Raw genomic sequence first — 13,363 nt, forward strand, 5'->3', positions numbered from 1 at the left:
CTGTTGCAATTTTCTGATTCAATAATCTCTCTTCTCTACATCTTACAGCTAGGGTTGCTCACACATCTATGCACACAATATTTTACAGTCAGGAACACAAATGGTCAAGGAATAGGATTTAATTTATAGTTGCTTATCTTAAAAATAGCTCCATAATATGTACGTTTGGGTTTGTCAATACTAACACTAATACTAATACTAATCCCTTCTTATAGGACACATTTTACTTTTCAAACAGTGAATTCTTCTGTCTTATATCAACTGCAAGTCTGACTTCACATAAAAAGTGGTGTCCCTGTCAGTCAGGAAAGGCTGCCTGAAACATAAATAGGGTGAAAGCAGCATCTTCTGGTTCTCCCGTTCCCTGACACCTGCCTGATGAAAAACTTCTGGATTGCCATTTTAAAAGCTAAATAGAGGCCAATATGTATTCTCATATCTTGCATACGAAATGCATTTCCAGAAATTAGAAACTAAAAGCACAGTGACTCAAACCCAAAAGCTACCATAAAGCCCCAGCTATTTAAGGCCTATGCAAATCAGTGAAGAGATATGATGAAGTTTAACAGTTTGTGAATAAGGGAAAATAAAAGCCATTTCTGAGGGCAAGATTTCTGCAAAAGTGTTCTAAGAATCTTTGAGTTCCATGTAAATAACTCCAGAAGATGGGAACATAATCATCCATACTCTCAGTTTAATATAGAGCTCAGTATGTGTCTGTACATACACAGATGACCTCTCTCTATACACACATATAAAAAGGCCACACAAATGTCTCTGTCTTGAAAGAGGAATATCCAAATCACCCCTCTATTGTCCCACAAGTTGTCAGAGATCACAGCATGGTGACAGATTTCAATGTCCTGGCTTCTGCCTGACTTATTACAGAATTTTCCATGAATGTGCAGCCCCATGTGCTGCCACAATTTCTCTTTCCACAGAACCATCTCCAGTATAACTTAAATCTTAGCTTACAACAACTCCAGTACATAGAAAATAAACCCGCCCTTTCCTTTCCTACTCTGTCACTAAAAATACACTCCAAAAGTGTAAATTAAGCATTCAATTTGATGATATCCTTTGCATATCTGCTCTGTAACTAAAAAGATACTGTCTCTTTCTGTTGCCAAATTTCCTGTTTCTGTACCCTGGGGGCGGCTGTGGGCTCTGCAATATTTGGTCAGAAGCATAAAAACTGTTTTCTGCAAGCTTTATTAATTTTCAAGCCATTTCCTGTTTTCCCTTTGCAGCCAAACCCACCCCCCTTTTGGCAGGTACTGAAATACAAAAACACCCGATTCAGTTTGAGGAAATGTTCTGTTACTTGAAAGAGGAGGAGACCCAGAATGATAGCTCAAATTTTTCATTATCTGCTTTCAACAAGGCAACTTTGCTTTACTGTGAGGTGCTCTTTTCAGCAAATGATGCTGTATAGAATTTCCCCATCTTAATTTCTGAATCCTTTACATAATGGATTTGGTCTTAGAAAACATTGTTCGAGTCACAAGCAGAGAGTGTCCACAAAACAAATTCTTCTGGAAGTGGAAATAGAAAGCAAATTCTATTCAGAGGTTGCATTTTTCATAAGTGATGTTTAGGCAGCTTCTTTTGATAGATAACCCAAAACTGTGGAAACCTGTCCAGTTTGAGACACTAGAGTCTCAGTTTGTAGACGGGACAAGCATGCACAGGCTCAGACAATTTACAGGAGCTCTGCATGCTTGGCACTTCTGAACATCAGTCCTAGAAGATGCAGGTGTCCTCAAAGGATTTCTAAAAAAAAAAAAGATAATCAAACACACAAAAAAAACCCCCAAATATCAAATCTGGTAATATAGATCTAAAAAATTTAGACCTTGATATATGTAATTCCATGTGTTTTAGAGATACCTGTAGTGAAAAGGGGAATAATTCCTGAAATATTTCAGGAAAATGGTAATAATTCAGTCGTCATCCAAGATGAAGTACAATTAACAGATTCATGCTACACCTGGAGCCCTGTAACAACAGTCCCTTCTTTTCTCCATCCCATTTACCCCAGAAGCTGAACCAGCATTGTCCCCAGAGTTCATTGTCACACTTTCCCCTACGTAGCATTCCTTACCGTCTGGACCATAGTAATGTTCACTTGCAGGAAAAAATGAAAAAATCTAGAGCTAGGTTTTTGCAGTGTATATGAATTAAATGTACACATACAGATTATTTCATTCAGCAGAGAGATGCAATCAATTCCTGAATAAACTGCCAAACAAGTTGCCAGTTAGAAGGCCAAACCAATACCAGAGATCATCACAAAGCGCTACACTTTCAGAAGCGCGTACTTAGGCAGACTGACCAACTCTCATAGTGCAAGAACTATACATAGTCATGCAGAGTCACAGAAACCAGGCTGCCTACATTTACCCCCTGCATGACATCCATCTTCTCAGCAGAGCTATACAGAATCGGTGGCAAGGTTGCCCTTGCTGCTGCTGCGTGCTGGTTAACGGCCTGGTTCAAAGCCCATTTGTGACAACAGGGAGTCTTCCATTGACTTCAGTGCTCTGGGGTTCATATTGCAACACCGAAGGATTCAGCGGAAAACATCATCCCACACGACTTCTACCACTGAGGCGTAGCACTTTGCAGGATATAGTCACTATTTTTCTACTCCCCCAGCTATGTTTCATTCTTTGCTCTTACTGAACTAGAGACAGCCTAAGCCTCTCACAAGGCTGCACAAATGATTGATACAGTCAGACAGAAAGAACAGATTATGAAATGAAAACATAAGGTCTGCTTGTACTCTAGACCCTTTCCACCTCCTCCCTTAAACCACTGTGATTAAAAACACACAGAGTTGCCTAGCCAAAAAAAAAAAAAAAAAGAAAAAAAAAAGAAAAAAAGAGAGGGTGACCCATGCACTCATATCCTGGCAATTTGTGGGAATTGTCATAACATGCCCAGAACAAAAAAGACCAAATTACAACAACTCTGCATAGACCTCAACATCCTTTCATTACAGCATTTGAGCACATGCACGAGTCCACTATCAACGAGTATGCATGAGACATACACTTATATATGGGTAGGCACTTACCTCCTATTTTGAAACAAATAGACCACGTAATTAAGTGCTGCTTTAAACATAGATGGACTGTTAAATCAGAACCTTAGAATAAATCCTTTATTTTAATGAAAACTATTGGCTTAACAGAGTTATAACACAGTGAACTATAGTTTCATTAAAAAAACCCACAACTTAATCTGGTACAGTTCAGAGGAAATCTGCTCCCTCATCTCTGTGGCTCCATACCCTCTCCCAAGGGTATGTTGGCTCTTCTGAAATAATGTTGTTCATGTTTTAAATCAGAAGGCTCAGCAATGGCTCCCAGACTTCATCTCCTTGCTCAGCAACATGCTGCCATCACTAGAAGGCAAGCTCCTGTTATGGTTGTCCTAAAGGAATAATTTCATCCCAAGATGACAACTACTGAGACATTCCTAGCTTTTTCACTAACTTTTTTTTGCATTTTGCATCTGTAGGCAAATTTCTTTCCCTTTGTTGCACTTTGATACCATGATCAAAGCTGCTTTTATTAAATTCTTCACAGTTCAACAAATTTATCTAATGAGTTTTTCTTTGAGGAATAGGCTGGAGTAGGAGAAATAGGCTGGTATAGGAGAAACTATTCTTTATTGGGAGGAATAATAAACGTGTTAAAAACTGTTGAAGTAGCCACTGCAACTTGCACATCTCCCAATTCCTAAAAGCTCAGGAGCTCCAGTTCTCTATTCAGAATATAGTACAGTTTAAAGGAAGAAATTATTTAATTCAGCACATATCTTATCCTTCTTTACAAAGGCTTATTCCTAAACCTGAGACAAATTTGTTTATATGAATAAGCATAAAAATGAAAGATCTTCAGAGTACCTTTGAACAAAATTGAATGAAATCCTAAAAATACTCTCCTTTTGTTCCTGATGAGAATTTGTTAACATTAAAAAGTTACTGTTCGTTCCAGTTTGTCTTTCAGAGTGTACTACATTCATTTTTCATTCTGAAAATACATACAGAAATCCAAACATTCCATTCTGATAAGGTAAAGAATGATTTGTTTTGATTTTTCAAAATAAGTTTCATTTAAGCTGACATCCTCCCCTAGCAAATTTCAGTTTCATATGAGTGGCATTTCCCAATAAGCAGACATTCTTTTAAATAAATTTGAAGCAGCATTATCAAGGAATCATTAATCCCATATTTTAAGATTCAAGGCATACTGGAAGTTAGTGTATGGCAATATTTATTTTACTGGTTTTTCTAAAGACAATAGCCAATACTGCCGGTTGTTTCTTTGCATTAGCATTGACTTTTAATCCTACTCTCCTGGTGATCTTCAATACAAAGAACACAATTATAGCCATAGATATAAATTACAGTGCTAACAAATTCCTTTGGCACCTATCACTTTCAAAAGTAATGAAGAGCGCTATGGAAGGTGTTGCACTTCCCATCTGCAGCCCAGCCCTCTTTACATGACTGTATCACTGCTTACGTTTAGACTTGCTTTGCTTCTTTATAGCACAAAATGTTGCGGGGTCTTAATGAGGGCTCTGACTCACATTCACTGAGCAAAACCACCTAGCCATGTTTTGGGGGGTGGTGGCGTGGTGGGGGTGGTGTTGTTTTGTGGTTTTGGTTTTTTGGGTTATAAAAAGATAAAACCTCTCCAAGTCTGCCCGGCTCTTCTGCTGAGGTTACCTCCTCCACAACTGTCAGCAGAAAGGAAACAAATCTATCCTGCTGCTGCTATGCTTCAGTCTGATGTCCTCATAGTGCAGGACTTCACAGTACAGAAACTGAGGGAGAAGGTCACATACTTCATCCACTCAACCGTGTGGCACACTGGTATAGTTAGTTCACATGGGAGCACTGATTAGAACTCACCACATTCCTAAATAGATGTCAATCAGCAGATTATTACTTGCCCAAGACAAGGGGAAGATTCAGCAAAGGGTTAATATAAATCATTGCTCCCCAAGTCCTGCCTCAGCCCCAGACTCTGCCTAATAACCATTATTTGCGAGAATGTCTGTTACAGATGGTGGTAGGGTGTTAATCTAGTCTTGCATACATGTCACAATGCTGATGCACAGAAACATATACATGAAAAAAAGTCACTAGACTCGTACAGACCATTGTACAGCTGTACGACTAATAGTTACATAGGAAAAGGAAAAATCCTCTACCTCTGTAGGGTGATATTAGCACACTGAGGCCAGCAAGCCTGTGGGCAGAGGTAAATGTTAAAGCACAGCTAGGATGTCACTTGAGGACACAAGCTGAGAGACACTTAGACATGCAGAAAAATTCAGACAGTATTTACTGCAGAATTAAATAACCTGTCCTAAAACTATTTCAGTATCCCTAAATGCACATTCACTACCACACTTGTTCAGATAAACATGGGGGCTCACTTTGAAATGAAAACATCAGTTCACTGCTGGAAATAACAGGAAAAATGTCCTTAGTGTTGTTCCTTAAATATTTTTAAGGACAGTTTGCAGAAAGGAGGGAACTCCCTGAACACCTCGCTCTGCCTAAGGACCCTTTCCCTCTTTACTAAATAAAAGTCTTCTGAAAGCCACAACAGCTCCTGTAACTTTAAACCTGGGCTGAGATCATAATTTTAGTACTGACCAAACAGAGTGCAGAGGGCGGGCCTGGCTCGTCTTTGAGGACCACCTTAGGCATGCTCCCACCCCTTGGCTAAAGAAAATAATGCCGACTTCACTCAGTTTTCTTTTAGCTGTATAGTTATCATCTGGGAAAACCTTTCCCCTTCAGACTACAGCAGTTACAAGAATATTTGGAATACCAAAGTATTTTTTGCAGTGATTTCTTTTTGTGATCTCAATTTTCCCCTGCCTCTAAAAAAATTAATCAGAATTTGAATCCATCTGGTCTCAGGATTGGAAAGCTATTCTGTAAGCAAATCAAAGATGTTTATTAAAGTTCAATTCTTCATCTTCGTTCTAGGAAGCATGCCTTTCGTAGCACTTGCTGAAGAAGGTAAGAAGAAACTTTGGTTCAAATTATTTCCAGTAATTTCCTGTAATTTAACAGTTTGTGTGCTTACTCATAGGCAATATAGTTGCTCTGTCCTGTTTATAAAACTTTCTTTTGAATTCTTAAGCTACTACTACGCATCTACTACGGCTGCAATCAGGAAAAAAGACCCACATAAAAAGTTTTCAGATGGGCTGAGTTATGATCTATTAGAAAAGAATTTTCTGTGTGTGTCTGTGTAAGGGAAGGAGAATGGTACAAGCAGTCAGGGAAGGCATTACATCAGCAGCCCTTGGAAATGTCTTCAGCGTCACTATAGTATATGCAAAGGAGACTGCGAGCAGTAATTTAGGTGGTGAAACTCTCTATGAAAGTAAGAAAGTGAGGGAAACTAAAACAGGAAGAATTACTACCTAAGGGATTTGAAGAGTGTTATGTACCTACTCAGAAAAAATTTATTTGGCAAACTATTCCTTTTGAATTTTATAAGGAAAATACAATATACACTTCTAGATAAAACAGATGTTTTATCTAGTCTTTTTGCAGCTAAAGGAAAAGTCTGATTTATTAACAGTAAATCAGAACTCCCCTGAGCAGTACTTGATTCCAGAAACATCCCATGCAAATTCAGTCTTTCTGCGTAGTATTTGACTCGTTATGAATGAATTTGCCATCAGGCAATGTGCCTAATGTATGATGTATGTGCAAACAGAAAAATATGCCTGTAGTGGTAAAATACAGCTACCATTGCTACGGAACACGTTCCCAGTACTAGTGCTCTGAACAATAACCTGCAACTCAACCCACTAGTCTTCCAAAGCATAAATCTACCTGCCTGACTTGGATTTGGGGACCCTAACTGAAACATATGACCCGATGTTGGCCTGGTGACAGTCAATATCATTCTGCTGAAAATAATGGAGCTATAACAATATACAGGATGTGTGGATGTTGGCTTGAAACTTCTAATGGGTATTCCTGGTGTTCTGTATGTCAGAATATGAGGCTGAAAGTTTACAGTTATGCTTTAAAATGTCACAGAAAATCTAAAAGTCAACAGATATTAGGCAAGTCTCAATTATTGCTTTCTAGGCTTTCTCAGAGATAAGCACTTAGGGCTCACCCAGCTAGCTTATCCTTAAAAAGCGTCAATATTAAATGTACCAAAGTTTAAAGCCATTAAGAAAGGCAAAACCCACCACCATTTTATAGAATTACCTTAAGCAGTTTCTAGGATACCAGAATTACAGGAAAAAAGGTCTTTCATCTTAAGGCTTTTGGGGAATTTTAAAGCATATTTTCTCTCAACTCAGAGAAGGAGTGAGCAGCAATCAAATTGAAACCCTACTAGCGAGAAAAATGTAAAAATATTTCCGGCTTGCAAGATTCTACCTCTGTTTTATTACCAGTATAGTTTGCACTGAACTCCACAGTTGGATCTAGAACATGGTTTACAGTATTTAAGGCTTTCTGTGTCTGTTTAGGTTTCATGACTTTTTCGTCACATGGTGCCAATCATTTAGGATAGCTTCCAAAGGATACACCAGGAAAATAGACCCCAGACACAAAATAAGCAAGTCTCAAATATTTAGCATGTGTATCACCACTGTTTACTGGTAACCATCAACAATTACAAGTTAGAACAAACTTAAAATGACAATGCCACCTTTGGCAATCTGTGACTGCACTGACAATGAAGATGGAGAATTTTTGGCTTGTATAGCCCTAGGTAGAGTGGGTATATTCAGATATCTGAATCTCTGGGGCAGACAACTTGGCCTGAACGTTTTAGAGTGAAAAAAGTCTCCTTATCAGATTCTGACACCTCTTAACCCTGATAAGGCCATAACTATATCTGCAGCTAACCTTTTTTTGTATTTGGGCACATTTTCTGGATTGAGACCTAATCAAGAAAAGCAGGTTTGTTTCGATCAGGAAGCATATTTCCAAGAAGGATTATTATTGGTTCCAAACTCGTCCCTGAACTGCCAATAAATTGAATTCAGCTGCTGATCCTAGTTGTAAGCACAGCATTTTTCCCCCTCCAGGCAGTGATCCACAATTTGAGCAGTTTCATTACTATTTGCTGTCTTTGAGCTGCTGCAACTTTATGAAGAAGCCAGAGGCACAGAAACCATTTCAGGACAACTGTGAACCGGAAAAGTGACTGGAAAATAGCCGTTACCACTGACCCAATAACAGGACCGTCAGCCAACCCATGAACATCATTTCAGCAAAAACCTATGAATCTTAAGGGAGAAGTCAAAAATGCTTAAGCATATGCTTTGCTCATAGAGAACATGCAAATTAAATCTAACATCAGTAAGTTAAAAATTAATCCAGATTTCTGTTAAAATTTCCTGGATTTGTGCCACTCTTAACAGGAATTTTTGGTCCCAGTCAGCAACGCGGTTTCCAAAAGAAATGACAAAAGCTCCTTTAACTGGGTCACATAAAGCAAGACATAAAGCTGTAAAAATCATAAAATACAGTATTGATGTGGAAGAGGAGAAAATAACTAACTTATTAATTCCATTCTTCATATGTGAACTTCCAAATAAAATTAGTGGCAGAAGTTAGCAAAAACACAGAAAGAATACTTAGTAACAAATCTTAATCACTGTCTACTTAAAACACATTCATGCATGTTCTATTTGTGTTATCTATTAATGGTTTAAATCCTAACTGAAACAGCCAAATATTTTGTCTTTCTTACAACTAACGACAGCCCTGAGCACTATACAAGCTGATGAATTTTTAGACTAATGCATTTCCTATTGAATGATTAGCAGATAGATATTTGTCCTAATGTGATCCACTTCAGCATGCAAAAACTCAGGCAAATCTTAGCACACAGGATCTGATCAAATGAGCTGAAATGGAAGTTGGCCTAACATTTTTCTGGGCATAGCATTAATCAAACAATTAAAAGCACAAGCATTCCAATGAGTCCTTTAGAGGCAACACATTTTTTAATTTGAAACCTTTCCCATGGTGCAAGTATCATTGCAGAGAAGGAGATTACTCTATTGGCCGTCACATAACATGAACAAAAATCAACATGATTTTTAAACAAGTTACCACATGTCATTTGAGCTGTATCAACTGTCCACATGCCTGATCTTACCTAGAGGCAAATAATAGATTATAAGTCCTTATGCAAGTCTCAAACAGGTTTACACTAGGTCATGTTACTTTACGTTTGTTTTGGACTAAAAGTAAGCACATGGAGAGGATAATTTGATGAAAAGTGTTTATAGGGTAAGAAAGGAAATTGAAGATTACAGTCAACTATGAAAGACTAAAAGATTTTCTATGTTTTTCAAAATAATAAAAAATAGAATTGACAAAAATCACAAGACAGGATTTTGTGAAAAGTATCTTGATTTTCCCAAGCTACGTTGCCAGTTCAGTGGCAAAACTAAATGATAAAATCAGGCAACTCTGAACTCTTCTGAAAATCAAATTCTGTAACTGCTGGTAGTAAATAAAATGAACAACCAAAATGAACAGCCACGTGTTACTCCAAAAGTGAGCCAGTTTTCTACCAGTGTGACAAAACCTTTCACCCTGCATCTGGCTGCATCATGAATCATAAGCGTGCTCGTGCATGTTGTTGTTCCTCTTGTAAACTATATTAGCATGATATGAATCTAGCTCTACATGTCCAATACCCAAAACTTAATTATCACAAAAAGGAGAAAAAAATCTTACTGGATATCAATTTAGTGGGGTTTGCAAACTAGTGAGTCGGTATTTTGCAGTGTCTTAGTAAAAGACCAGTAGAGAACAGATAAAATCTGCTTTATCTTCTTCACTGGGAAAGCAGAGGCTTGCCCATCTGTAATACAAAAGTTACTTTTTGAATTTGTATAACTTTACAAGCAAAGGAAATAGCCATATTTAAAAGCTCCAATGGACCTTTCATTAACTCAGGCTGCACAGTGAAAACTGGAAACAGAGAGGCCAGGTTCTCAGCTCCTGCAATTCAACAGTTTCCACCAAACCCATGCATTTACCCCAGACCTAGTACCTGTAAATCATCTGCAAAAATAAGCAGCTGAGAACCTCGAGATAAAAGAGCATTTTAATAGATAATAAAAAACAGTAAAGGAAGGATAGCCCACAGCATGCAGGCTGTTGGGCTCTGACAGAAGCATGCAGTATTTTCTCCTTGTGTCATTTGAGGCAAGCCATATGTACATGCGTACTGCAGAAATGACTACTGTTTGCCCAGCTCTAACATATGGTCTGTCTCAGTTGCACGTTTGTTTTGTTGGTTTGTTTGCTTTTTGTCTGGATGCGGTCAGGGACTACAGGATGGAACTCAAATGCTGCCAGGTCCTACTATTCACTGCATCCCAGATGCATGCTGCAGACAGGCAGCCTCTAAAAGGGCCTTCTCCAATTTGTGTGTGCACATACCATAGCCTCAGCCTGAATTAATGCTGCCGCAAAGCTCACATAGCTGTGTTGTGCACAGCTTGCTACACCGCATTTCAGAAAAAGATGTAGGATTGGGAGTATAGGTATGTTGGGATGTTCTAAAGAGAAACAAATGAGAAAAGTAAGAGACAAATTCACTATTGATTTCCAGCTCACTGCCTCAGAAGCCTGGCCAAAGACTCTCAAAGGAATAGAAACTGTGATTCTATGCACATTCTTTGTTTTGCTTTACGACTTCCTCGTGTGTTTCCATCGTTGTATTTGTTGATTACAAACACTACAACGTCCAGCATAAATTGCATCAGAATAATTCTTTGTGAGGGCACAATTCAGCTGTGTGTACCATTTCAGGTGAACACAACACCCTCTCAGGAGGGCTTGAAAAGTGTATGAACTGCTGCTAAATCTCTAAATTCCAAATGCATATTAAGATGTTTTTATGACTGTAGGACCCATCCAAATATTAGCTAGTATGTTATTAGTTAGTAAGTCAAACTAAAGTCAGACTAAACTATTGGAATGGATCTTGCTTGCTGTGTGGCAATATAAAGCAGCTAGCCAAAAATCATTGTGTGAACAAAATTAAAGCCTAGACAGTTTCCAGTTAGTGTTTAGCATGCGTATAACAAACAAATGAGTTAAGAATGATAATGTAAACAGTTCCACTAGCAGATAGAAGGGTTTAGTAAGGCAGCTGTGAAAGGGCATATGGCTACAGCCTCAAGAGTTTTGGGATGGAAGCAATTCAGGAAAAAGATTAGTTTATTACTGTATTAAAGGTCATTTCTTAATTCCTCTCTTCTGCACTTATATATCCCAATATTTGTACACAGATTATCTGCTTTCTGCTGCACACCCCGTAAAATCTGCTGATTCATTACACAAAATTTTGTACTCTTCACCTTGTCTTAGCTCCAATGCTCATTACTTGTCAGCCATGAAACTGCTGCATTACGGTACTGTGTTTATGTGCTGCTTAGAAAGATGCAGAAGAGATGCACACCTTGATCACAACTCTGATCTTGTTGCCCTAATCAAAGCCCTACTGCTCAGAGAAAACAAAGATATTGCTAGTCAGACTGCAAACAGGGCAACAGGGTCGTGGGGCAGCAAATACCAATGTGAAAGTGGTTATATCGCACATTCACAGGATAGCAACTCTGAGGTCAGTGTACTCAGATACGAAATCAGATTGACAGCAACGCTATTAAAAACATAAACCGTAGAAGACTCACCTCTAGTTCTGCAGGGAATATTTTAAAGGAATATCCCATAATGGAGTTAAATAGTCTCTTCCTTTTAATGCCCACGGCTCTGTGGCTATTATCACGCATAAGAGAAAGCTCAGTAAGTTACCACCTTTTCCTCTTGTGGCTTTGTTTCATGACTGTGGTTATGGGTCACACACATATAGCAAGCACATGAAAAGCAGTTAATTTTCTCTATATCTGCCCAGTTAAAATATATTTTGTTTCACTTCTCTGTGGGTATCCTATATACGGGCAATGTAGAATATCATAACATTCAGAAGACATGTGATTCACTTCAGAAGCAGCCAAGTGGTTCTTTGCTACTTGGCACTGTAGATTTAAACTCCGGCTTTGTTCCTTTGACTAAGCCAGCCACAGCAATAGAAACCATCTGTGGTAGGGTGTGGTGACCAAAGGAAATGTTTCTGACAATTCAGCAAAACATTGTCATCACGAGCTACACAGAATACCTGAACAAAGTCAGTCATACTCTAAATAAGGCTGAGCTAAATCCTTCCTTGTGCACCATGACTATTTTTCAACTGGCAGATGCTTTCCAAAGTTGACGGTATTTGTCATCCAGCTTCCTTCATTACATAAAGCAAAGCTGACAGTCTTTATATAAGGAAAGTGCAGGAAGCACTTCAGGCTTTAGACAGACAGTACATACTTTCTCCTGAACAACAGAAAGTCTAGACACTTAACACATATGCCAGGGCATTTCTTTATCATGGTATTGATAAAGAAAATTACTCCAGCTTCCAGAAAGAATTAACAGAGAAAGAGAAAATGCCAGTGCTGTGGCCCAAAACAGGCTAAAGATACAAAGTTCTCAGGATACTGTTGGTGTCATGAATTTTGCAGGAGCCACAGGTACAAATGAGAATTTCAGTTTTCATTACAAAACTTCCTTGCTTTTCTAACCTCTGAAAATTTTAACCATCCTAAGGCTCAAAATCCAGAAGGCAAAACCCAGACTCCACTATATTATATTCTCCAAAACCTCAAATTTTCAAGTACAAAAAATTTTGTAGCCTGGATTTGGTAGCATTGAACCATTTCACACACACACACAAGACTCACCTATATGCTTTTTTAAATACCTGGAAATGTTTAAGCAATTATAGAAAAATAATGGAAAACTACTTTCAGAGAAAAATAGGCTGATGAGGTAGGTTTTGGACCTGGCTCTGGAATATGTTTAAGTTGAGGATGAAGCCAAGTAACAGACAAAAATGTATTTGAAAACTACAGAGCTGCTGCTGAGACATTATGTATTCAAAAAGCAGATATCTTATCAACTCATACATTTTTGTTAAACTTCCACCACCATGAATAAAAGTTTCCGCTGAACTACAACTGAACAAGATTCCAATAATGAGATGCTGACTTTAAGACTCACTTTGCTTGCAATCAAATTAACATCTGAGTGAAGAATGCTTCCTCAGAAAGGGAATTTTTGTACCAGGACATAAATAAATACAGCCAAAATAGGGTGGCTAACACACATGTACATACAAAGTTCTTCAAACACCACCACTTGGTCTGTAACAGTTCAGGAAGCAGGTACTAAAACAGTCAACTCCAGATAGTTAGCTCAGTAGTATCTTAAACGGAA

At 38.3% G+C, this 13,363-nt stretch overlaps 1 protein-coding gene across 1 annotated transcript in view; it reads left to right on the forward strand.

The window, feature by feature from the left end:
- The first annotated feature begins 5,982 nt into the window (after nt 1-5,982).
- Nucleotides 5,983-13,363, forward strand: part of PDPN (podoplanin) — a 15,426-nt gene continuing 8,045 nt past the window's right edge. Inside the window, exon 1 of the mRNA XM_010294378.1 lies at nt 5,983-6,052. Within this exon, the coding sequence (XP_010292680.1) occupies nt 5,983-6,052 (70 nt within the window). The remainder of the gene's footprint in view (nt 6,053-13,363) is intronic.

This window comes from Phaethon lepturus, unplaced genomic scaffold (genome assembly GCF_000687285.1).
Source record: "Phaethon lepturus isolate BGI_N335 unplaced genomic scaffold, ASM68728v1 scaffold10719, whole genome shotgun sequence".
Taxonomy (NCBI): Eukaryota; Metazoa; Chordata; class Aves; order Phaethontiformes; family Phaethontidae; genus Phaethon; species Phaethon lepturus.